Source organism: Bubalus bubalis, chromosome 4 (genome assembly GCF_019923935.1).
Source record: "Bubalus bubalis isolate 160015118507 breed Murrah chromosome 4, NDDB_SH_1, whole genome shotgun sequence".
In the NCBI taxonomy this organism is placed as follows: domain Eukaryota; kingdom Metazoa; phylum Chordata; class Mammalia; order Artiodactyla; family Bovidae; genus Bubalus; species Bubalus bubalis.
Genome location: NC_059160.1, coordinates 73003445 through 73028627, shown reverse-complemented (window position 1 = coordinate 73028627; position 25183 = coordinate 73003445). Strand labels below are relative to the sequence as shown.

The window sequence follows — 25183 nt, the reverse complement described above, 5'->3', positions numbered from 1 at the left end:
CAACAGAGTTTTGTCTATCGGGGACTAGAGGCTAAATTAATTAAAAAGAAAAAATCCATTACAAAAAAAAAAATCTCTGAAGTCAAAACTTCATGATAATTTCTCTGCCATGGGGAATGCACATTCATCATTACTGTATATTGGTTCACATCAGATTATAATAATATCATGGTGCTAAATTATTCATTACTTCTCTGGGATATTTCAAGATTCCTTTGTTCACATTGGTAGCCATGAAATACAAGAATGTAGGACTTGCATATAACTGAATCACTTTGCTGTATACCTGAAAGTAACACAGTATAATAAATCAACTATATTTTTATATAGAAAAAAAGAATGTAAGACATAGCAGTTGACCTAATAGGATGCCCCACAGCAATGAATAAACAAGAACAAATGCTATATTGAAAGGATCTTGGCAATGTCAACTTGAAAATCATTTACTCTGTCTACAGCCTGTAATGTCTGGTTCTAAATTTAGATGTGGGGTGCTTCAAATTGGAGACAGAGTGCTGGCCATTAATGGAATTCCAACTGAAGACAGCACCTTTGAGGAAGCCAATCAGCTCCTCCGAGACTCTTCAATCACAAGCAAGGTCACGCTGGAAATTGAGTTTGATGTTGCAGGTATGATCATATAATCTCAAGTCAGCTGCATAGTCGGGAGTGGACTGCATGTGAATTAAGTGGACTATATGGCAGAGAATGTGGGAGGAATGATCATTTTTTATATACTGAATGTGTTTTTGTTTGGGAGGTTTGGGGTGTCATTTTGAATTGTGCATTGCTTTTGTATTATTCATTAAAATGTCACCACAAGAACAATTGAAAATAAATGTGACAAAATGAATAAGTAATAGCTTCGGTAAAGGTGATAAAAAAAATCATGTAGCCTGTATTCTTCCTGACTTTTCCCGTATATGCTTGAGAAACCATAGTCTTCAGTCATGAGGACAGGAAATGCCTCTCTTTGACTTTTCCTACTGCAAAAAAAAAAAAAAAAAAAAAAAAAAATTGAAGGTTCTGTAGGGAACAATGAAAATTCATGAGATGAATTTATGTAGGCCAAGTAGGTAAATATTTGGTCTCTGGTGTTAAAGAGAAGTTGCCACCAGACACTTGTTAAAAATGACAAAGAAGACTTTATTCAAGACTATTTCCATAGTCATCAAAACTTGCCATAGGAAAGAGAGGGTGAACTTAACATCAAAAACAGCAAGGGTGTTTATGTTTAGTCATGGAGGAGGTGTTTGTCAGTAGCTAATAGGTATACAGGTTTTAGAGGTAGGCGCTAGTTCTCATTTAATAAAATTGTCTTCTCTTAAAGAAGTGTTAATACCATCTCACAGACCTAATAACCATTGCTGCTAAGTGGCTTCAGTGGTGTCCGACTCTGTGCGACCCAATAGACAGCAGCCCACCAGGCTCCGCCATCCCTGGGATTCTCCAGGCAAGAACACTGGAGTGGGTTGCCATTTCCTTCTCCAATGCGTGAAAGTGAAAAGTGAAAGTGAAGTCGCTGAGTCTTGTCCGACTCTTAGTGACCCCATGGACTGCAGCCCACCAGGCTCCTCCGTCCGTGGGATTTTCCAGGCAAGAGTGCTGGAGTGGGGTGCCATTGCCTTCTCCGAATAACCATTAGCAATCAATAAAGATATGCCTTTGGGCATAGGGATCACATTATGCCAACAAATATTTGCTGAATGGTTATCATAGGCCAGTTATTCTACTATACAACAGAGATACAGCAGCAGACGGGAGAGGCAAATAGCAGGACAGAAGTTAATTTTTTTAATATAAATTTAGTTGGTGGTCATACTTTGAGGGAAATAAAGCAGAATGGGAGTTAGAGAATGACTGTAGGGGGTTTATTTTCATAGGATGACTCTCTAAGGAAGAGACATTTGAGCAGATTTGAAGGTTGAGAAGGAGCAACAAGAACATTGCAGGCAGAAGGAGCAGCCAGTGTAAAAACCTGAGCCAGAATAATAACCTTGGTGGATAGGAGCAACAGCAAAAGAAAAAAAAAAAAAAAATGCTCATGCTGGAGCATATAAAGGAGTTGGGGATAGGAATCAGATTTGGTTTTGGATGGGGTAGGAGAGGTTGGAAGGGGCCAAGTAATGATGTAGTGCCTTGGTAAATTTTTAGATTATAGTCCAAGTGTAATAAAGTCATGGAGCATTTTATGGAGGGGAGTGAGATAACCTGATGGATGTTTTGGAGAGATCTTTATGAAGTGCAGGGGGGACAGTAGCAAAATCAGAACAAACAAAAGGTTTAGCCATTGAACAGGTAAGGAATGATGATGGCTTGGACAGCATCCAAAGTGGTAGTGCCAGATATGGTGATAGAGAGTGGAATTTAGGACATGGCTTGAAGCAGAGCTTGAATAACTTCCTTATGGATCAGATATGGATGATGAGGAAAAGGGAAGATCCTAATGATTCTGAGTTATGAGGATGTGAACGGTTGAGTAGATAATGATTTTTTTTAACTGAGAAGACTTGAAGCATAGAAGTTTGGGGATTACAAAGAGAGTTCTATTTTAAACATGAGTAGACAAATCCTACTCATCCTAGAGGAGAAAAGAGAACAAGCACATCCATTACTTACTCAAAAGACAGTTACCATAAACCAGTTACTAAGTGCTAGGCACTGTGCTACGTTCAGATCATTGAAAGAAATAATTGAAAGGCTCGACATATTCAAGGAACTTGTAGCCAGTTAGACATGAGAAAGAACTGCAGAAAGATAAGAACAGACTTGCTAGAAGTGTTTCACCACTGGGATGCAGAAGGAAGTGCCCAGAGACTGCAGGCTATACCTCCCAGAGCCTAGGACTGGGGTCTGTGCTAAAGAGCAGAACAGAGGAGTGACCAACACAGTGGTGATGGTTAAAGTCATTGGAATAAAGGACACTACTAAGGAAAGAGTAGTGATAAGAAGGGGATGAGGTGGGAATTCTGTCTGAGGAATACTGAGATTTAAAGGGAAAGGATGCTAGTAAAGGAGGTGATGAAAATGATATAGGAGAAGTAAGAGGAGAACCAAAAATGCTGGCATTTTGGAAACCAAAGCAAGAGTTTCAAGGCAAAAGTCATGGTCGATAGCATGAAAAGGCTATGGAGGATTCACGCAATAGAGGCAAGAAAGAAAATGTCCACTGGGTTCGGCAATTAGGAAGAAAGTCATGGCGAAGAAGTTTCAAGGAATCAGGGGACAGAAGTCAGATTGCAGGGAGCTGAGGGCTGAGGAAAGAAAGGGTAGGGAAGTACAGACAAGCTATGCTTGTTGTCTGCCGAGAAAGTGGGTTTTGGAAGATGGATTGGCAGGACAAATGCAGTGAATAGATGAAAAGGACAGGAGGCCATTGTGGGCTCATCTTTTGAGAACTTCTACAGCATTTAGTTACATACTTTGTGCTCTAGTTTATACTGTCTTATCTTCTAATCAGTGGTTCTCAATCAAGATCAGTTTTGCCCCAGGGGACATTTGGCAACATCAAGGGATTTAGCTGTAGGGACTGGGCTTCCCTTGTGGGTCAGCTGGTAAAGAATCTGCCTGAAATGCAGGAGAGCTGTGTTTGATCCCTGGGTTGGGAAGATCCCCTGGAGAAGGGAAAGGCTACCCACTCCAGTATTCTGGCATGGAGACTTGTATAGTCCATGGGGTTGCAAAGAGTCAAACACAACTGAGCGACTTTCACATCACTACTTCCTTGTCAGTCCAGTGGTTAAGAATCTACACTTTGCAGACGGCATGGGTTCAGTCCTGGTCAGGGGCCTGAGATCCCACATGCCATGCATGCAGCCAAAAAGTAAAAAATAAATTAAAAAAAAAAAAAAATGAAGACATTTAGCTGTAGATGAAAGGAGATAGAGGGGATTCCAGGTTCAGATGAGTGTTATTTTGTTTTGTTAAGATTGGAGAGATTTGAGCATGTTTGGGGCCCAAAATATGTGAGAGAAAAAACAGATAATTGGTAGTTAGGAGTTTCCAAAGGGATGAGAAGGGAAGTTATCCAGAGCATAGGTAGGTAATTCGTCTAAGGCAGAAAGTAGAAGACCTTCGCCTAGGAGTGTGAAGAGAAGGATGTGAGAATATAATTACATTTTAGCTGTGCTTAGGAAGATCGTGTGAGAACTGTCAAGCAAGGGTGAAAGGGTCAGCACCTTGGGGAGCTGAAAAGAACGATGAAGGTTCAGAATAGCTAATGGGGAAATGAATGAGATAACCAACCAGATTCATGTAAAGGGATTTTCAAGCTGGGTGGTAGACCAAGCAGAATCCAGAAGCTCTCAGTCTATAGCAACATCAGTCTTTGTGGTCAAGTAGTTTTTTGTCAGGAGACCTCTGCTGCTCAAGAATAAAAGCAGAGATAGTAGATGATTATATTGATCCAGAGACTGTTTCCAGGGAAGTTTCAAAGAAGGAGCATGTAAGTCACAGAGGTTCAAATCATCACAGGAAGAGCAGAGATAATTATGGTAATCACATGAAAATTTATCATGATATTTATCAAATGCTTACTCTATGGCTTGTTACTTTCCTGTGTGTGCATTAGCTCATAGTCTTTAAAACAGCAATGGAAAAGGTTACTATTGGGTTGGCCAAAAAAAGTGTTCGAGTTTTTGTTCCATCTTATAGAAAAAAATCTGAATGAACTTTTTGGACACATGAATATTCCTATATCCCCAGTAACAGAGGCTCACATTAATGGTGGGGCTGGGATTTTAACACAGGCAGTGAGGCTCCAAAGGCCATGTTGTAAGCACTACATATACTGCTTGTGCTTGAGAGAATGTGTAATAGGTTAGAGAGGCACAGAAATCAATATAGGATCAGCATGAAAGACCAGACAGAAAGGGAGCAGTTAAGGAATTAGGAGTCTTCAGGGAGAAGAAAGTGGGGGAGTGAGAGAAAGGGGATTTGAGAGCTAACAGCTGGGAGACTGAGGTCAAATGGCATATTAGAGTTTAGGATGTCAGACGTAAAGCAAAGTTCCAGGGTAGTGAGTTGCTAAAGCAAAGCAGAATGGAGGCAGTTATTCAACCCAGAGGTCTGGGTGTTGGGCACACAGTGTGATGGGAGGAGCACTACTTGGTGAAATCTCTCAGAAGGGGTGCAGGACTTGGGATGAGGAAGGCATGTGAACTGGCTGCCCCTGACACCCAAGCACAATCCTATCAAAGAATCTCTGTAGTTGCTGTTCCTCTGCCTGGGCAGCTCTTCCCCAGCATATTTGGATGGTTTGTTCACTTCATTTGCTGCTAAGTTGCTTCAGTTGTGTCTGACTCTGTGCGACCCCATAGACGGCAGCCCACCAGGCTCCCCGTCCCTGGGATTCTCCAGGCAAGAACACTGGAGTGGGTTGCCATTTCCTTCTCCAATGCATGAAAGTGAAAAATGAAAGTGAAGTCGCTCAGTCGTGTCCGACTCTTCACGACCCCATGGACTGCAGCCTACCAGGCTCCTCCGTCCATGGGATTTTCCAGGCAAAAGTACTAGAGTGGGGTGCCATTGCCTTTTCCTCACTTCACTTAGATCTTTGCTGAAACATCAATTGCTCAAAGAAGCCTTCCACAACATTTATCACACTCAGTCCCCTTGCCCAGATTTATAGCTCTTCTTGGCCCTTCTCATACCCTGATGTTATGTCATATACATAACACACTTATTGTTATGTTGTATACAAGTATTATTATTGTCTTGTTTTCTCCAGTAGAAATATCTGTGATGTCTGAGACTTTGTGCCTTTTGTTCAAGAATATACCACAGCACGTAAAATAGTGCTTGGAATTTAGGAAGCTCTCGGCCAATATTTGGTCGATGAATGAATGAAATACAGTTGGCTCTCCTGAGGGACTAGGATCAGAAACTTCAATTTGCACCAAGAATTGATTTTATACTAATTGCATCTCTGAGGTTCCTGCGCTCTCTCTTTCTTCATGTCTACTCCCTTTGTACAAGTTTTCTCTGATTTTCTCAAGTTTTTTCTGATTGTATATAATTGCTTCATCCTTGCTAACGTGCCCAGACAGGACCAGCCAGTTTTAATTTCTAATTCCCAAAAGAGAGCATTATTGGCACAGGCTAGGTGTAGCATCTTCCCTTTCTTGTCCATAGTGGCCAACAGTCAGTAAAAGACCTTGTAAGGATCAGTCAGATACATTGAGGGTCTAGTTTGCAAGTGGCCCCAAAATGTATTTACTATAATCGTAGAACATTTATGATGGGAAAACTATTGTAATCCAATACCTTCATTTATTTGAGAAGGGAAAATTGAGATTCAAGGGCAGAAACTCAAGGTCATAGAGCAAAGTGAATGTTAGATAAATCCTGGGTCTGTTGACTTGTACCTGTCTTTATATATATAGTATTACACTGCCTCTTTACAGAGATATTAAGGTTCCTAGCATGAAAGAGCAGGATTTCTGAGCTTCTGCCCTACTGACATTGTTTGTTGAATGGAGATGCTTATCCTGTGCACTGTGGGATGTTGAGCAGCATCTACTCACTACATTCCAGTAATGGAATGGCCAGCGCAGCTGACTTTCTGCATAGCAATATCCACTAAGTATTTACTTGTGCTATACATGTGTCTTTATTTTATGTGTATCCTCAGTATTTGTTCATTATTTATGTAATCCATTATATATATTTGTCTAATCCATTATATATATAATGTATATACAAATATAAGTATATATGTGTTAATTAAAGGTTAGGTTTTTAGGTTTAGCTTAGGTTTAAGCTCCTAAAAAACAGGAACTATGAATATTCATTGGAAGGACTGATGCTGAAGCTGAAGCTCCAATACTTTGGCCGCGTGGTGCAAAGAGCTGACTCATTAGAAAAGACCCTGATGCTGGGAAAGATTGAAGGCAAAAGGAGAAGGGAGTGGCAGAAGATGAGATGGTTGGATGGCATCACCAACTCAATGGACATGAATTTGAGCAAACTCCAGGAGACAATGGAGGACAGAGGAGCCTAATGTGCTGCAATCCTTAGAGTGGCAAAGAGTCTGACAGTGACTGAACAACTATTAAACCCACTTTGCTTAATTCCAACTTGCTAAATAGGGGACTGGAAAAATGGACCTAAAGCCATCTCCCCTGTCTTCCATTGTCCCAGAAATCAACCCATTTCAAATGAATAGAAATGATATAAAATAGGGCCAGGAAAAATATTTTTCCATCCTGTCATTCTCTCCTCCATTGCTCATGGCAGACATCACTAGTTGATTTCTGTTGAGCCTAGACACAGCATCAGAACATCAATAAAAACTCTAATTACTCATTACCAATCTACTGGTATACATTGAAACTGCTGGAATCCAGATAATCTTTTTTAGCCAATTGAGAACGTGAATATTTGTAAGATATCACTGCCTGAGATATGAGCTATTTCAAGACTGCCCTGCCCTTTTTGATTCACTTCTGATTGTCTGGATGTGAACCACCATCCATTTCCAGTTCTTCCTCAGATATATACCCAGATACTAATTCCCAAACTGCTAGATCTCAGAGATTACCTCTGTCTGTTTTATAAACATCCTAAGTGGCACAGACAATGGTTAAAAAGCTTGACTGTGAGTACACTTTGCCTGAGTCAGACACGACTGAGTGAATTGAACTAAACTGATCTCTTTACATGGGCGCCACCACCCAAAAAAATTGTAGTAACATTAAAGGAATTTTTCTTATGCTAAAGTTGCTTATAATCCCATCACTCTAATAAACAGAAACTTTTTATATGTCTTTACGAAAGTCCTTTACCATACATATAATTTTGTAAAGCTATAATCATATGCACAATTTACAGTTTGCCTTTTTCAGTACTATCTTTTAAATACCAGTGTACAATATCATGAATTCTTGAAGTTTCTACTTTAATGTTGAAATTATTTTGTTGGAAAAAATACAGCTTTGTCTTTGAAAGAAGCCTCAATGAAAAATTCTATCAAATGATGTTTGCCATTATTACTAGAGTTCCCAGTGGTTTTCTCTGAGTGAGTGGGACTTAAACATTCACATTTACCCACCTTATAGTCCCTTTATTTTTTCGAATCTCACAAGGTGTCCCGATTGATGAATTATGATGTGGTGGTTATCTTACTGTGCCAACAATGAATGCTTCGGGCGGAAAGAGCAGACCAATTGGAAAGAAGGAGGTCTTTGTTTACCCAAATGTGTTTTTAATTATAGTATTAACAAAGATAAAGCAAAACCAGGGAAGCACAAAATAACCACATGGGAGTCTAAGAAAATAAACATCTTGTTTACTTCTTCTAAACCTATTGTTTCTCCAAATATTGGCTCTTTTTCTTCTTTATTAGCGTTTCCTTAAGAAACCCCAAATTAAATGTGCCTTCACTTTAACAGACAAATAATTGTATGGGGGAAAAATTACCAAATAGAAAGTAAATCATGTTGACGTTTAAAGATTAAAATGAAGCCACAGCTTGATCAAAGAAATTCATTTGTTGATATTTGTTCATCATTATAAATATTTCAAATCTTATGAAGTCAAAAGTCATCCATTACTGTTTTCCAGGAAGTGATAATGTCTCCTCCCATGTCATTAACAATATTAATCTTGGTCAAGATTCCCTGCATTAAAAATGTAAAGCAAAATTTTGCTATAGTAACTAATTTAGATCTGTGTTTTCCGCCCTTATGAATTAACGACTCCCTGTATAGCATCTTGGGCAAGATGTCATAGACATACATGGACACATATATACAAACAATACATTCCCCACCCCTTTCACAGAACAGAGACATCACTTTGCCAACAAAGCTCCATACGGTCAAAGCTGTGGTTTTTCCAGTAGTCATGTATGGATGTACATGAGAGTTGGACCATAAAGAAGGCTGAATGGCAAAGAATTGATGCTTTTGAACTGTGGTGCCGGAGAAGACTCTTGAGAGTCCCTTGGACTGCAAGGAAATCAAACCAGACAATCCTAAAGGAAATCAACCCTGAATATTCATTGGAAGGATTGATGCTGAAGATGAAGCTCTAATACTTTGGTCACCTGATGCAAAGAGCCAACTCACTGGAAAAGACCCTGGTGCTGGGAAAGATTGAGGGCAAAAGGAGAAGTGGGGGCAGAGGATGAGATGGTTAGATAGCTTCACCAACTCAGTGGACATGAATTTGAGCAAACTCTGGGAGATAGTGAAGGACAGGAAGCCCAGTGTGCTGCAGTCCGTGGGGTTGCAAGGAGTCAGATACTACTTAGCGACTGAAGACAACCCCTTTCACAGAGGATGTTTTCATAAAACCAGCAACACTAAAACAAACATACATGAAATGAGTTTTATAAATAGTGAAGCTTTTTGTTCCTCTAAAGCTTCTAGGACATTTACTTAGGAACCATTTGGGACACTTTATCCAAGTAATAGAATAAGCTATTCCTGTTACACTCATGAACACTTAGGTGGGGGCTGTCTGTTTGGCTCCCATCCTATTTCCTCTACTGGATCAATGTGTTCATAAGAGATCTTTCAGTTGCAAGCCACAGAAAATGCACACAAGCTAATTTAGATGGGAAAAGGTGTTTCCTAGGAGCATACGGGTGTTTCACAGCCTTTGGGGACAAGGAATGTAGGCAGTCCCAGAGAGGGCTTGAACCAGGAGCTGTCAAGGCCAACCACTGGCTCTGTCCAAGACCTTGCACATCTCCTCAAGTACATTTGTTTCTTCTTCTTCCAATAGCAGCCTAGCTATTGGGGCATTTGGTCTAAATGAGCTTCTTCCAAATGCCCTCTTTGCCCCCAGTCTGCATGCTAATTCCAGATTCTTAAACTTTCTCCTTTGGTGGTGGGAAGAAGATAACAATTAGCCTTCACAGAGACTCAGGAAAGTGATGAAAGGAAGAGACTGAGAAATCTTTTAGAAATAAATATTGGGATACTTGTAGCACCCAAATAAGAGAGTAAAGCACACCTCGATGGTTGCTATCGATAGTTAACTGCATTTCTCTTTTTCTGCCCCACTATATTCAAATTGGCCAGTCATCTTGAAATCTACAGGCTTCCCTGGTGGCTGAGGGGGTAAAGAATCCACCTGCAGCGCAGGAGACCTGGGTTCAGTCCTGGGTTGGGAAGATACCCTGGAGAATGGAATGGCTACCCACTCCAATGTTCTGGCCTGGAGAATTCCATGGACTGTACAGTCCATGGGGTCGCAAAGAGCTGGACACAACTAAATAATTTTATCTAGCTCAGATGGGAAATGGGAAAGATACAAATTCCTCTTGAATAAATAAGCAAGTAAATGTATGTTGCTCCTTCCTGGCACCTCTTAGTTGAGTCTTCATTGAGGACGACAGCAAGGCCAAAGATAGGAGCTCAGGGTCTATGACATTGACCGAGCCACAGATGACCCACCAGGAGCATTAAGAAGAGAGGGAGGAAGTGGGGGAAGGCAACAGATTCCCTCAGGTGCTGCCTGGGAGGTGAGGAAAGAGCTGGGAGGAGAGGAAGGGCCCAGAAAGGGCAGACTTGCCTTTATCAAGTGGCCCCAGCTGAAACTGAACAGGGCTGTTTGGGAAACCTTCACACATGAATTTTTAGAAGCCCAGAGTGCCCAGAGAAATCAAAATTTTACTGTCTTCTCCAGCTTGTCTATGGTGATTATTCTGAGTTAGAAGACCAGGTTCTTCTAAAAGGTTTTCTGCCCAGATTCCTCATGGGAAAGTAGAGAAGACCAGAAAGATCAAGTTAAGGCAGAACCAGGAAGGAATTACTGTGTTTCTATGGGGCCATCCCAACTTTCAGCTCTACAGAGACTCAAAATGTGTTAAATATGTGATTAACAAATTGGACTTGGGCCTGAGGACCTTGTAGTTCTACCCACATCACAGCAGCTGTAGTTAATTCTGTGTGTGCAGGCTGGGGAGCCACCCTGGGGCAGAATCAAGCAGAAAAAAGTAACTTCACTGAGCCATCCCACAAACTTCCCCTTATGCTTATGTTTCCTTTGCTCCTGGCTAGCCCTTCCCACCTTTTTCTAAAACTTCCAGAAAGGATCATAGTCGTTAGCTACTTAATATGAATAGATATTATCTCTTCAGAGGCTATTTCCATTTTAACTGCATCTCTAATTGAAGGCGTCCCAGACTGTTGAAGGAATTTTAAGAATATATTTAAGAATATGTAGCAATTCTTTGCTTTTCAAAAATTAGTCATTCCTGGTCAACTCACAGTAGCTCTATACAGGGCTGAGAGTCAAATAGTACACAGTGCTTTCCTCTCTACTGCTAGGCTAGCTTACTTCTCTGTTGCTTGGCCAACATCTGAACCCACCTTTGCTCTGTCCCAGCACTCCCTATTCTCCTCTTCTCTGAATCCACCACATGATCCAGAAAGTAGGGTCATCTTTGGTGCAGCTGGGACCTCTTGGGTCCGCCTGTTTCAACTCTGTGTTCAGCATTCAGTGCAGTTGGTTGTGGTCAAGACCATTCTGGTTGTGAGATATTTTGAATATCAATCCTACTATTGCGCCTTTAAGTGTTCTTTTTACCCATTGATTGACCTTACAAATTAAGGTACCTCCTGCCTCCTCCATGTCAACAGCCAGCACAGCTAACTGAAGTCTTTCCTGAAATCTATTACTACCAGCCATGAATGGAAAAACAAACAAAAAACCTGCTGAATAATTGTTGTTGTTCAGTCACTAAGTCATGTCCAACTCTTTGCGACTCCATGAAGTGCAGCACATCAGGCTTCCCTGTCCTTCACTATCTCTCAGAGTTTGCTCAGACTCATATCCATTGAGTCAGTGATGCTATACAATTATCTCACCTTCTGTCGCCCCCTTCTCCTCTTTCCCTCAATCTTTCCCAGCATCAAGGTCTTTTCCAACAAGTTGGCTGTTTGCATCAGGCAACCGAAGTATTGGAGCTTCAGCTTTAGCACCAGTCCTTCCAGTGAATATTCAGGGTTGATTTCCTTTAGGACTGATTGACTGGTTTGATCTCCTTGCTGTCCAAGGGACACTCAATAGTCTTCTCCAACACCACAATTCAAAAGCATCAATTCTTTGGCACTCCACCTTTTTTATGGTCCAACTCTCACATCCGTACATGAACTACTGGAAAAACCAGTTGTAAGTATAGTGACCTTTGTCGGCAAAGTGATATCTCTGCTTTGTAACATGCTGTCTAGGTTTGTCATGGCTTTTCTTCCAAGGAGCAAGCGTGTCTTAATTTCATGGCTGCCATCACCATCTGCAGTGATTTTGGAGCCCAAGGAAATAAAATCTGCTGAATAATAACCTCTGGAAAAAATAAAGCTGGGGAAAAAAGAGTGTAACTACTGTTGGTCCTTCAACTTTACTATACCTAAGAATTACCTGGCGAATATGCTTGAAATGTAGATTTATAGTCTTTATCTTCAGCAATTCTGATCCCGTAGATGTGGGATATCTCAGAAATCTATATTTTTAACTTGCATCCTAGGTAAATTTGATGAGATGCTATCTGAATCACACTTAAGAGATACTGAACTCGATTGTTCCTGTGAATTACACACTGTTGCCTGTGGGTGGGATTTCTGTTCTTTACCAGAAGCTTAGTTTATCGGGATTTTACATCAGTTCTCACAGCTTTAACTACAGATGATGACGATACAAGTATTCCTGATGCCTTATCATTGACTGGGGCACCATTCTTCCTCATCTTCTATAAACACCTTCTTTCTTGTTTTGAAATTACAGAGTCTGTCATCCCCAGTAGTGGAACATTTCACGTAAAGCTCCCTAAGAAACACAATGTGGAACTTGGAATAACCATAAGTTGTAAGTAGAAGTGACTTTTTTCTTTAATTTAGAATTTTAAGGAGACATTAGCAAGTTGTCTTGTCAAATGGTTTACAGGTGTGGCCAGCGTCTTAAGTGTCATTGCCAAGTTTCACCTAAAGATACAAAAGCATGGAGCCAGTCACTCACTTGCCAACACTTAATAGCCGTGTGAATGGGACAAGTTACTAGGTTTCTTCAGTCTTAGGTTTCTTCCCCTGTTGAATGGAAATAAGGATATCTGCAAAATATCCTCATTTTGTAAATTATTCAAAGTATTAAATAAAATAACATATTTATATACCTAGTATAGCCCCTGGCAAACAGTAAGTACCCAATAATATGTGACTCACACACCCCACATGAATAATTACATGAGCGTATGAAGGCACAGAGGCTCTCTATATTTTAGTATATTGCAGATTGTTTTCACAATAATCTATTGAGACTGTCTTCCCATCTGTCCACTATGCATCTGTAATCCATTTGCAAGAATAAAATCATGTCTTTTTCTTCAGTAACTTCCTGAATTCCTCCATGGCACAAGGTGCCTGGGTAACCAAGCCAAAAAGAAAAGCAGAACATATAAATGTGTTTCATTCCCTCTTTTTCTCAGACTCTAGATTTATAACTGCCTTGGTAAAACAACTTTGAAAATTTCAGCCCCATTGGAATTCTATAGAATGGAAATAGAGGTTTCTGTGCTTTTACTATCCATAAGCTAAGTTCATCCATAAATGCTCCAAGAAAATGAAGGAAATGATTAATTCATGAAGACCAAAGGAGACTTAGAAGCAACATCTGTGACCAAGGGGTGTCCGTACCGGAGACCGTGATGAGGCTAAATAAAAGTGCCTGTCAGATAGCGTTACATCAGTGGCTAAGGCAAAAATAAAGAGTTCTCAAATGGTCGTATGAAATGGGATCTGTCCAAGTCAGTGCTAACAGTATAAATTTAACACTGAAAAGGAAGTCTTCTTAATAACTGATAAACCACACATACCTAACGCAGCACCAAAAATAGTGCTACTATAACACGGAATCAATGTTAAGAACAATAAGCCTTATATACAAGGGCCTGTATCTCCCCCAGTCCCCTTAAATGGAGAGAAAAGGAGGACTGATGTATGTGATGTGTCTCTGTAGCATAAGCAGAAAGATGAAATAGGATTTTGGAGACTCCAGACCTGTTCTAGGTGCCGCTAAAGTCATTTGTGCTTTCCCCTGGGTCGCTAACCGCTCAGTTTATTCATTACGAAGCAAAGATGGTATGCCGTTGTTCTGTCAACAGCTCTGCTTGCTGAGATTAAGAGAGAGTTCATCAGAACTTACTACTCTGAAAATCCTTGGGGCTCTGGGTGGCCTCTGTGAGCCCCATGTAACTTTAACCCTGCTCTCATTTATTGTGTTTATTCCATTCCATTCATTCAGTCCATCTAATTAGCCATGAACGTGGAACTCCTGGGGGTTGGGCAGTGCATAGCTTGCTGGCTGCATGCTGAGGCCCTGCCTTCACCACGTTCTTTCCTCCCCTGCCTTCATTCAGCAAAGACACTCAGTGCTGAGGCCCAGGCTGTTTTGAGTCTTAGAAGTGCTTACTACTGGTGCACATACAGAAGACACCTGTTCCTCGGAAGCTTCTGTTACCACATGTTTTGACACACTGTTATTTTACTCTCAATTTTACTCTCAAATTTTACTTAAGAGAATGGTCTTTTTTAATGCAATAGATTTATTCCTTTTCTGAAGAGCAACTTTATTTATTTTTCTTTTCCATTATGGTTTATCACGGGGTATTGAATATAGTGTCCATGCTATATACTAGCGCCTTGTTGTTTATCCATTCTGTATGTAATAGCTTGCACCTGCTAATCCCAAACTCCCCATCCATCCCTCACCCAGCCCCCATTCCCCTTGGCAAGCACAAGTGTGTTCTCCACATCTTTGAGTCTGTCTCATCAATAAGTTCATTTGTGTCGTATTTTAGATTCCATGTATGAGAGATATCATGTGGTATTTACTTTCTCTTTCTGACTTGCTGCACTTAATATGATAATGTCTAGGTCCATCCATGTAGCTGCAAATGGCATTATTTTATTCTTATTTATGGTTGAGTAGATGGGGTCGCACAGAGTCGGACATGACTGAAGCGACTTAGCAGCAGCAGCAGCAGTATTCATGGGCCGGAGAAGGCAATGGCACCCCACTCCAGTATTCTTGCCTGGAAAATCCCATGGACGGAGGAGCCTGGTGGGCTGCAGTCCATGGGATCGCTAAGAGTCGGACACAACTGAGCGGCTTCACTTTCACTTTTCACTTTCATGAATTGGAGAAGGAAATGGCAGCCCGCTCCAGTGTTCTTGCCTGAAGAATCCCAGGGACGGGGGAGCCTTGTGGCCTGCCGTCTATGGGGTCACACAGAGTCAGACACGACTGAAGCGACTTAGCAGCAGCAGCAGTATTCCACTGTGTATACGCACCACATCCTCTTTATCCATTCATCCATCAGTGGACATTGAGGTTGTTTCCATGTCTTGGTTATTGTAAATAGTGCTGCTATGAACATAGGGGTGTATCTTTTCAAATTAGAGTTTTGTCCAGATACATGCCCAGCAGTAGGATTGCAGGATCATATGGCAACCTACAATAGATTTATTCTTAAAAATTAATATACATAAAAATATAATTTAACTATAAAGGAGAGTATCCCTTTAAAAACTAATCCTGTGATAAATTCTTTTTTTTAAGTCAGTATTTTTCATGTTCAGTTTGTTTCAGGTGTAGCCATGTACACACAATGACAAAATATTTTATTCATATAGCGAACCATATAAAATTTTACTTTATGATGATGTTATATATGTTCTAAGTATTACTTCTTCTAAAACTGATTTTAATACCAATCATGAAAAAATGCAAAACCCACACAAGAACTCGCTGAATTTTAGCAGCTGTGAGCTAAAGCTATTCACGGTTAACAGTGGTGAACTAAAGCTACTCATGGAAGCTAAAGTCTGTGCTGTTCCCGGGTGGAGAAGTGATACATAAGTTTGTCACACATGCTTATCGGCCCTTCCAGAGCTCCAGCTCCATTTACACAACTAATCATCACCATCCTGAGTTTGTGTCTTCCTGTAGAAAATACTCAGATTTTGCCAGTTGAGAAAGCAGAATTTGCTAAAGGAAAAAACGGAATCCGTTTCCTTGTTATGGAATAGCAAATTCCTAAGGCCTAGCACAGTTCCTGGCACACACAAGGTGCTTGTTTAACCCCTGTCTTTGTTGAGGGGGTGAATGAGGAGTCTGTCTGTACACAGTGTTGTTCTAAGCCATGTGCACTCCAGGATATGAGCCTCTGAGGGAGATGAGGGATACAGATGTATATGCAAAGGCTACTGCATGACCTGAAGAAGCAAGAATGTAGAAAATGATGACTAGCAAGGACTCAGAGCCCCAAGTGCCCCACTTTCCAACCCTCTTGACCTCTCTGTACTGAGTTTCTTTGTCTATAACAGGGAGTACTTGGTACATTCTCTGTAGCATTATTGTGAAGATTAAATAAGTTGCTACGTGTAAGGTGCCCAGAATACATTGTGAACCATAATGAAAGTTACTTATTATAATAATCGATATTTCTGTTCCTCATAGAACCTCATGAAATATTTTAAACAAATCACTACCTCACAAAATTTAGTGCCAATCATAATTATCCTATCTGAGTAGGAAATCAAAGGACCCTCCTGTCATACAGATACTTAGGGATGGTAGGAAAACCAAGGCACTACAGGGGTTCATGGGTGTTTCTCACTATCTTTATACAAAGTCCTCTTTCTGTATCTGCATCTTGTGAAAGCTCTGAGTAGTGGGAAGCAGGCTTCCTTCTTGGGAGACATGCCTTCAGACCCTTCTCACTTGGCTTAAGGCTCACTCTTCATACCTAATTGACTGAGAAATGAGTCCCTCTGAGTTTGGATATGGTGAGCAGTTTTAGACTAATTTTCTTAAGTTCCTGATGAGACATTCATAGCACATTAGCATCAGGCATTACTTTTATTGATGTTATTGCTATAATATGGAGTCATTTATAATGGCAAATAAAGCAGAACAGCCTAGCAGAAGGGTGCAGTTTGGGACCCAAAGCAGCATCCTGAAGCTCTGACACCTCAGCCAATCAGAAACCAGAGCCCATACCTTTCAACACAGCTCACCTGCCCTTCCAGTCAGAGATCTCTGGTTGTCTCTGCCATGTCGGCTGCTGCTGCTGCTGCTAAGTCGCTTCAGTCGTCTCCGACTCTGTGCGACCCCATAGACGGCAGCCCACCAGGCTCCCCCGTCCCTGGGATTCTCCAGGCAAGAACACTGGAGTGGGCTGCCATTTCCTTCTCCAATGCATGAAAAGGAAAAGTGAAAGTGAAGTTGCTCAGTCATGTCTGACTCTTAGCGACCCCATGGATTGCAGCCCACCAGGCTCCTCCGTCCATGGGATTTTCCAGGCAAGAGTACTGGAGTGGGGTGCCATTGCCTTCTCCGATATATGATTATAATGAAAGTAAAACTGAATGATTGTGTGAGTGTGTGTGTGTGCGTGATTACGTCTCCAGTGTAGTTTGGACGGTTTATCAGGCCCTTTGAGCAAAGTCCTTTGACTAGCAGAGGAAGTCCCATGAATGACTAGACATTATAGAATGCTCTTGGAATGATTCACATTTAATTAGCTTCAGACTTCAAGAGATTTCACCTATCTTCAGATATAGAAAAAGTATTTTAAACAAAAGATAGGAACTATCATTTTCTACCTCTTCCAACAACTGTTTGAGAAGAAAAGAAGCCACATTCACTGTAAAAACCAGTTTCTGACAGTGACAGACAACCAGTGATTTTAAAACTTGAGGAGTCAATAGATGAGAGCTTGACCACGTGCATTTAGCTGTGTTCCTACCCCATATCTTCATTTTAAAATGGTACTATAAGTTTTTTCAAGAGGCAAAAACCCATAAGGAGAAGAGGAAATGAAAAATAGATAACAACAACCAAATTTGGAAGTGGCAATGAAGATGGAAAAAGATTAAAGAAGCAGAAGGAAAAGCTGACAATGAACTTGATTTGAGTTCTGAACTGCCAACAAATCTGAGTGGTGGAATCAGGATGGGAGAGCTAAGAAGACAAGGGGACTGACTGAACCTCTGTTAAGAATCAGTGAGTCCCAGGACTTCCCTGGTGGTCCAATGGTTAAGACTTCTCCTTCCAGTGCAAAGGATGCAGGTCGAGTCCCTGGTCAGGGAGCTAAGATTCCACATGCCTTGTAACCAAAAAACCAAAACATAAAACAGAAACAGTACGGTAACAAATTCAATAAAGACTTTTTAAATGGCCCACATCAAAAATAAATAAATAAAAAGTCTTAAAAAATGAAAAGAATGAATGAGTCCCTTAGATGCCTTCCCCCACTCAGAACCACAAACCATGCCTCCCATTCCTGGCAAGCCCAATTTTATCCTCTTGAAAACATGAAAGGGAGGGTCTATGGCTGAGGAGGCATAGCTGAGTGTCCCAGTCCTGCTCTGAAAGCAGAGATCCAGTGAAATACTGAATGCAGAGGCTGCTGTTCTCCCTGAAGCTCTAAGAAGCCAGGTAGCCAGGCTAAATCCCCTCTGAGCGGAAGGAGGAATCAAGGCCATCTGACCCAAAGAGACAACCTGGCCAGAACTCTACAGTGACTACCGTTACTCCAGGAGCCCCACTTTGGAGCACCAAGCTTTCAAACAGCTACTGTGCAGGGCCATCTGTAATGTGAATAGACAGCTAAGAAAAACACAAACACTTGGAAGAAAGAATCTAAGATGCAAGACTATCATCAAAAACAAAGAGGAAACACAGAAACAGCACATGCAAGAAGAAGAAAACTTTAAAAAAGAAAACAAAAAAACACTCATTAACATCATCTGTATCCATGGATGGGGGGCACTGAGTACTGTTAATCAGTAGTCACTAGACAGGGAACAAACAGCTCTCGAAAAGTAAGAATATGGCAGAGATAAAAAAGTTCAACAGAAATACTGGATAATAATGTTGAAGATTTCTAGAAATTAGGACAAAACAACAAATAATGAAGACTAGAGACAGGAAAATTATACAAGATGAGCCCAAATAACACAATATCCAAATAATGGGCATTACAAAAAGAAAAGGAGACAAAAGTATAAGGATATACTTTCAGAGACTACCCTGGCGGTCTTCTGGTTCAGATTCTGCACTTCCACTGTAGGGAGTGTAGGTTTGATCCCAAATGGCCAAAAATTGAAGGGAAAAAAAAGGAAATATTATCATAAGTTTTCTAGAATTGATGGTTATAAGTTTCCTAAAGGATGGATGAAAACAGACCCAGACCAACGCATGTCATCATGAGATTTGAAAACATTGGGAGAAAAAGACAATCCTACAGGCTTCTGGGGTTGGAGGTTGTGGGGGTTGGGAGATGTTTTCACACAGTGTATCAGAACACAATAAATAGAGATGGGAATACCAGACCACTTTACCTGCCTCCTGGGAAACCTGTATGTAGGTCAAGAAGCAACAGTTAGAACTGGACATGGAACAATGGACTGGTTCCAAATTGGGAAAGGAGTACATCAAAGCTGTATATTGTCACCCAGCTTATTTAACTTATATGCAGAGTACATCATGCAAAATGCCAGGCTGGATGAAGCACAAACTGGAATCAAGATTGCCAGAAGAAATATCAATAACCACAGATATGCAGATGACACCACCCTTATGGCAGAAAGTGAAGAACTAAAGAGCTTCTTGATCAAAGTGAAAGAGGAGAGTGAAAAAGTTGGCTTAAAGCTCAACATGTAGAAAACTAAGATCATGGCATCCAGCCCCCATGATTTCATGGCAAATAGATGGGGAAACAGTGGAAACAGTGGCTGACTTTATTTTTCTGGGCTCCAAAATCACTGCAGATGGTGATTGCAGCCATGAAATTAAAAGACGCTTACTCCTTGGAAGGAAAGTTATGACCAACCTAGATAGCATATTGAAAAGCAGAGACATTACTTTGTCAACAAAGCTCCCTCTGGTCAAGGCTATGGTTTTTCCAGTGGTCATGTATGGATGTGAGAGTTGGACTATAAAGAAAACTGAGCACCGAAGAATCGATGCTTTTGAACTGTGGTGTTGGAGAAGACTCTTGAGAGTCCCTTGGACTGCAAGGAGATCCAACCAGTCCATCCTAAAGGAAATCAGTCCTGAATATTCTTTGGAAGGACTGATGCTGAAGCTGAAACTCCAGTACTTTGGCCACCTGATGCGAAGAGCTGACTCATTTGAAAAGACCCTGATGCTGGGAAAGATTGAGGGCAGGAGGAGAAGGGGACGACAGAGGATAAGATGGTTGGATGGCATCACCAACTCAATGGACATGGGTTTGAGTGAACTCTGGGTGTTGGTGATGGACAGGGAGGCCTGGCGTGCTGCAGTTCACGGGGTCGCAAAGAGTCTGACATGACTGAGCGACTGAACTGAACTGATGGTTTTTCCAGTAGTTATGTAGGGACATGAGAGCTGGACAATATTTGAGCAAACTTTGGGAGATAGTGAAGGACAGGAAAGCCTGGTGCTCAGCCTTTTTTATTGTCGAGCCTGGCGTGCTTCAGTCCATGGGTTACAAAGAGTCGGACACAACTGAGCGACTGAACAACAACAACAATCAAAATGACATCAGGCCTCTCAACCCGTAGCAATTCTGGAATCTAGAAACCAATGGAAGAGTGCCTTCAAAGTTTTGCAGAAAAGGAATTTCTAGCCTAGAATTCACCATCTAGCAAATTTGAAAGTAAAACAAAGACAACTATGAAGGATTCAAAATACTCTCCTCCCAAGCGCTCCTCCTGAGGAAGCTATTAGAGAATGTGTTGTTGTTGTTTAGTCCCTAAGCCACGTCTGACTGTTCTGTGACCCCGTGGACTGTAGCCCTCCAGGCTCCTCTGTGTCCCAATCACTGAAAGTGTAAAGCCAGGAGGGAGAATTGGATTCAGGAGGCAAGGGCTTCAAGGATGTAAGAGGGAAGTGTTAAAAGATAAAATAAGGCATATTAAAAATTTTAAGTCTATTTGAGCAAAAACTTGATTCATATCTTACAGTGTCAAACCAGAAGAAGTTAGGAATGCTCTCCGAACAGGAGTCTGGAGATAGACATATACAGGAAGATTGGAGGCAAAGAAAGGCAATGATTTGATTGGCTATAAACCCTACTTGGCTACTTGTGACTGGTTGTCCTTAGTATTTTAATTTATAACCTTGTAAAAGCTTAGATTTTGGTTGGCTTCCATGGGCCAAGAAAGACAGATGAGATTGTAGGATGGCGTCACTGACTCAATGGACATGAGTTTGAGCAAGTTCTGGGAGTTGGTGATGGACAGGGAAGCTTGGCATGCTGCAGTCCATGGGATCACAAAGAGTCGGACACAACTGAGGGATTGAACTGAACTGATATGATACCACTTTATGTGCCGTGCTAAGTCGCTTCAGTCATGTCCGACTCTGTGTGACTCGATGAACTGTACCCCGCCAGGATCCTCTGTCCATGGGATTCTCCAGGCAAGAATACTGGAATTGATTGCCATTCCCTACTCCAAGGAACCTTCCCGACCCAGGGATCGAGCCAGCATGTCTTAAGCCTAACCCGCTTTAGCAGGCAGGTTCTTTAACACCAGTGCCACCTGGAAAGCCCAATATCACTTTATATATAGAATCTAAAATATGATACAAATGAACCTATTATGAAATAGAAACAGACTCATGGACATAGAAAACAGACTGGTCGTTGCCGAGTGGGGAGAGGGCTGGGGAAGGGATGGAATGGGAGGTTGGGGTTAGCAGATATAAGCTTTCATATATAGGATGAATAAACTTAGGTCCTACTGTATAGCCCAGGGAACAATATTTACCATCCTGTGATAAGCCATAATGGAAAAGAATATTGAGAAAAAATGTGCATATATGTATAACTGAATCACTTTGCTATATAGCAGAAATTAATACAACATTGTAAATCAACTATACTTCAATAAAATTTTTTAAAAAGAAAAAGCATGGTGCTAGGGTGTACAAACCATGACTGAGCCCTCAAAGCCCCAAATCCCTGGCCACCTTTAAACATGCATAGTAAGCATGGTAGTGACAGGGTCAGGGGCTCTTACAGATTTGGACCCGCTTCTGGGTTCAGTTTCATCACTCCAGTGGACATCCACCCTGATGAACCTTTCAAACCTCAAGTTGGAACTTGATTAAAAGAGAAACAGAAGAAGGTAGTAAACATGAAATGGCCTCCATACATGTCTGCTGCTGCTGCGGCTAAGTCGCTTCAGTCGTGTCTGACTCTGTGCGACCCCATAGACGGCAGCCCACCAGGCTCCCCCGTCCCTGGGATTCTCCAGGCAAGAACACTGGAGTGGGTTGCCATTGCCTTCTCCAATGCATTAAAGTCAAAAGTGAAAGGGAAGTCGCTCAGTCGTGTCCAGCTCTTCGCGACCCCATGGACTGCAGCCTACCAGGCTCCTCCATGCATGGGATTTGCCAGGCAAGAGTACTGGATTTGCCATTGCCTTCTCCAATACATGTCTGTAGATCATTTGAAGTTTCAAACCTCTCTTAAAAACTGTGTGGGTTTGTCCAGAGGTCAGTGTTATTTTCCTCTGTTAGAAGGATGACAGAGATGAATTTGATGTATTTTTGTTGCCTATACTATTGTTTTGTTTTAGCCCATTTCAATGGACCATGAATTTTTCAAACAACCAAAGGAACTATCAAATGCTCTTTGACGGTCACTAAAGCTTGGGAAAATACTGTATAAATTCATTGGCAGATGGTAGGAAAGCTGTATTTACTGGTCAAAAGTTTTTGTTTTTGTGCTCTATGCCCAGAACAATTTGCTGTTCTGAAATATAACATGAGTAAAACTGCTGAGTGTTTATATTTCTCTGGTGAAATTATAGCAAATCGTTGAGTAGAGGTTTAAATCATGAATTAATTATAGTGAACAGAATGTTTTGCATTCTTTGCTAGAAGCTAAGAATAATGATTGGATGAAGTCCCATTAACATTTACTGTGGACTAACTCAGTGGATAAGGTATTGGTATATGTGTTCGCTTTTTCTTTCAATGATGTGTTGAGATATTAAACCATCTGTTCTTGTGCATAAACATTTTCCTGGGATTCATATGGGATTATGGGATATGATATGGTTCTACGATTATTATGCGGTGATTGACTGTTTATAATAAAATCTTACTTTAGGGGCCTTTTAATGATCCTTAAAAGGAAATCACTCCAGGCTTCAATGTTGGCAAAACATCTCCTCTTGGAGGCATATTGTTGTTTACAAATGTTGGTATGGTTCATTTTAATCATCAAATTCCTAAATTAAATGTAAATTTTCTAGGTCAAGATGATACTTTTGTTCTTACATGTACTGTAATTCATTTTGAGGATTAATTCTAAGACTAATTCCTAATTACTTTTCATTATTATTATTTCATTATCACCAAATAGAAATATTCATAAGAAAAGCTATAAGCCCATAACTGACCCCTGTTCAGAATAATAGTTTTAAACTCAGTAAAAGTTACATGTACATGTTTAGAATATAAATGTATATAAAAATATATAGAATCAGTTCACATTTCTGAACATTTTCGGAGCACTCTAGGTATGAATTGGTGAACAAAACTTTAGGATTTACAGTCTATCTAGCAGAAGATTTCCTTCTTGGGGAAAAAAAATTTACATCAGTGATTCTCACCCACTTTCCACACAGTACACTTGAGTAATATGACAGGGTCCCATAAAAGAGTGGCATCTCCTCGCTGGTAAGGAGTGAAAGAAGGGGTGGGAGAAGAGATTACATGTAAGTATCATCAAGCTGCTGCTACTGCTAAGTCACTTCAGTCATGTCCGACTCTGTATGACCCCATGGACGGCAGCCCACCAGGCTCCCCTGTCCCTGGGATTCTCCAGGCAAGAACACTGGAGTGGGTTGCCATTTCCTTCTCCAATGCATGAAAGTGAAAAGGGAAAGGGAAGTCGCTCAGTCGTGTCCGACTCTTAGCGACCCCATGGACTGCAGCCTACCAGGCTCCTCTGTCCATGGGGAGCCCCTAATTGCTTTTAATACTGTACTGTTGGACTCTTCGTCCTTCACTTCACTCTGCTGAGAATCACAGATTGAAACAGATTTAATCCTGATGGACAGCTTTTCACTTGCTTTCTCCAGTTGCAAATTTAAAATAACTTTGCTTGCATTTTTAAGTTTCTAAGTACTTTAACACAAACATATTTTTGTATCAAGAAGGGATAATGTGCACATTTTTAAATTCATTTACTGATTCTCTTTGCTTTGCATACAAATTGAGCTTGTACTAACAGTTGCTATAAAATGAGACTTGTACAGTAATGGGTGAATCATGAATATAAAGGTGTGACTGTTCTATCCTCATTATTACAGCACCATCCAGTAGAAAACCAGGAGACCCCTTGGTTATATCAGATATCAAGAAAGGCAGTGTGGCACACAGGTAAGAAAGATGGATTTACTGGTTCATCCCAAGGTATTTCTTAATTACAGCAGGAATGACTTCTTCCACACATGAGACAACCTTGTTAATGGGCCATGGTATTCTCAGTATTTTCCAGGCAGCCACAATTAATTGATCATATTTGACATCCCTAATGTTAATGGCATGTAGAGCTTTTCCTCAATGTCACTTTATTTTTGCATGTAGTGCAGATAACCATCACCTAAAGATGCTTTTTAGGGTCTTTCATGAGTCAAACATAGCCTTTCCTTCACTGATCATCTTCCACCCTTCACTTTTCCAGCTAAAAAACTGAAAGTGGCCCCAATTATGAGAGTCACCTCACATGCAAATAATAGATTTGGGGAGAGTTTTACTAGATGCTAGAACGTCCTCCCTAGTCAAGCCAACATCCTCCCTTGAGCCTCAAACAATGTGTATGTCTCCTATTTGATCCATTGACCTTGGACCTTTGATCCAAGGACTCTCAAACTTTTAATTTCACAGACCAAAATATTTTTAATTGCTTAGGAATATTGATGTAAGACTATTAACTTTCTTTTTCTTTTTCAGTTAAAGATTTTACAAATCTCATCTATTGTTACAGTCATTCATTAGAGGAACATTTTAATACTCAAAAAGTAGGAAGGGCATTAGTTTAGGTATGTAGGTATAGGTTCAGATCCTGTGATAAGGAAACTCATAAATAGTTAGTTTCTCATACAGCAGTTGGCAGGTAGGCAGGCAACACAGGGCTAGAGAAGCACATCTGCCTGTCCTTTCCAGCTTGCTC

General features: G+C 40.9%; 1 protein-coding gene across 5 annotated transcripts in view; it reads left to right on the top strand.

Moving 5' to 3' along the window:
- The window catches only part of GRIP1 (glutamate receptor interacting protein 1), a 335998-nt gene that overhangs the window by 234803 nt on the left and 76012 nt on the right, over positions 1 to 25183 (top strand). For all 5 annotated transcript variants that reach the window (XM_025285057.3, XM_044941590.2, XM_044941589.2 and 2 more), the window contains 3 exons: positions 485 to 630; positions 12733 to 12813; positions 24321 to 24390. In XM_025285057.3, the coding sequence (XP_025140842.1) occupies positions 485 to 630; positions 12733 to 12813; positions 24321 to 24390 (297 nt within the window). The remainder of the gene's footprint in view (positions 1 to 484; positions 631 to 12732; positions 12814 to 24320; positions 24391 to 25183) is intronic.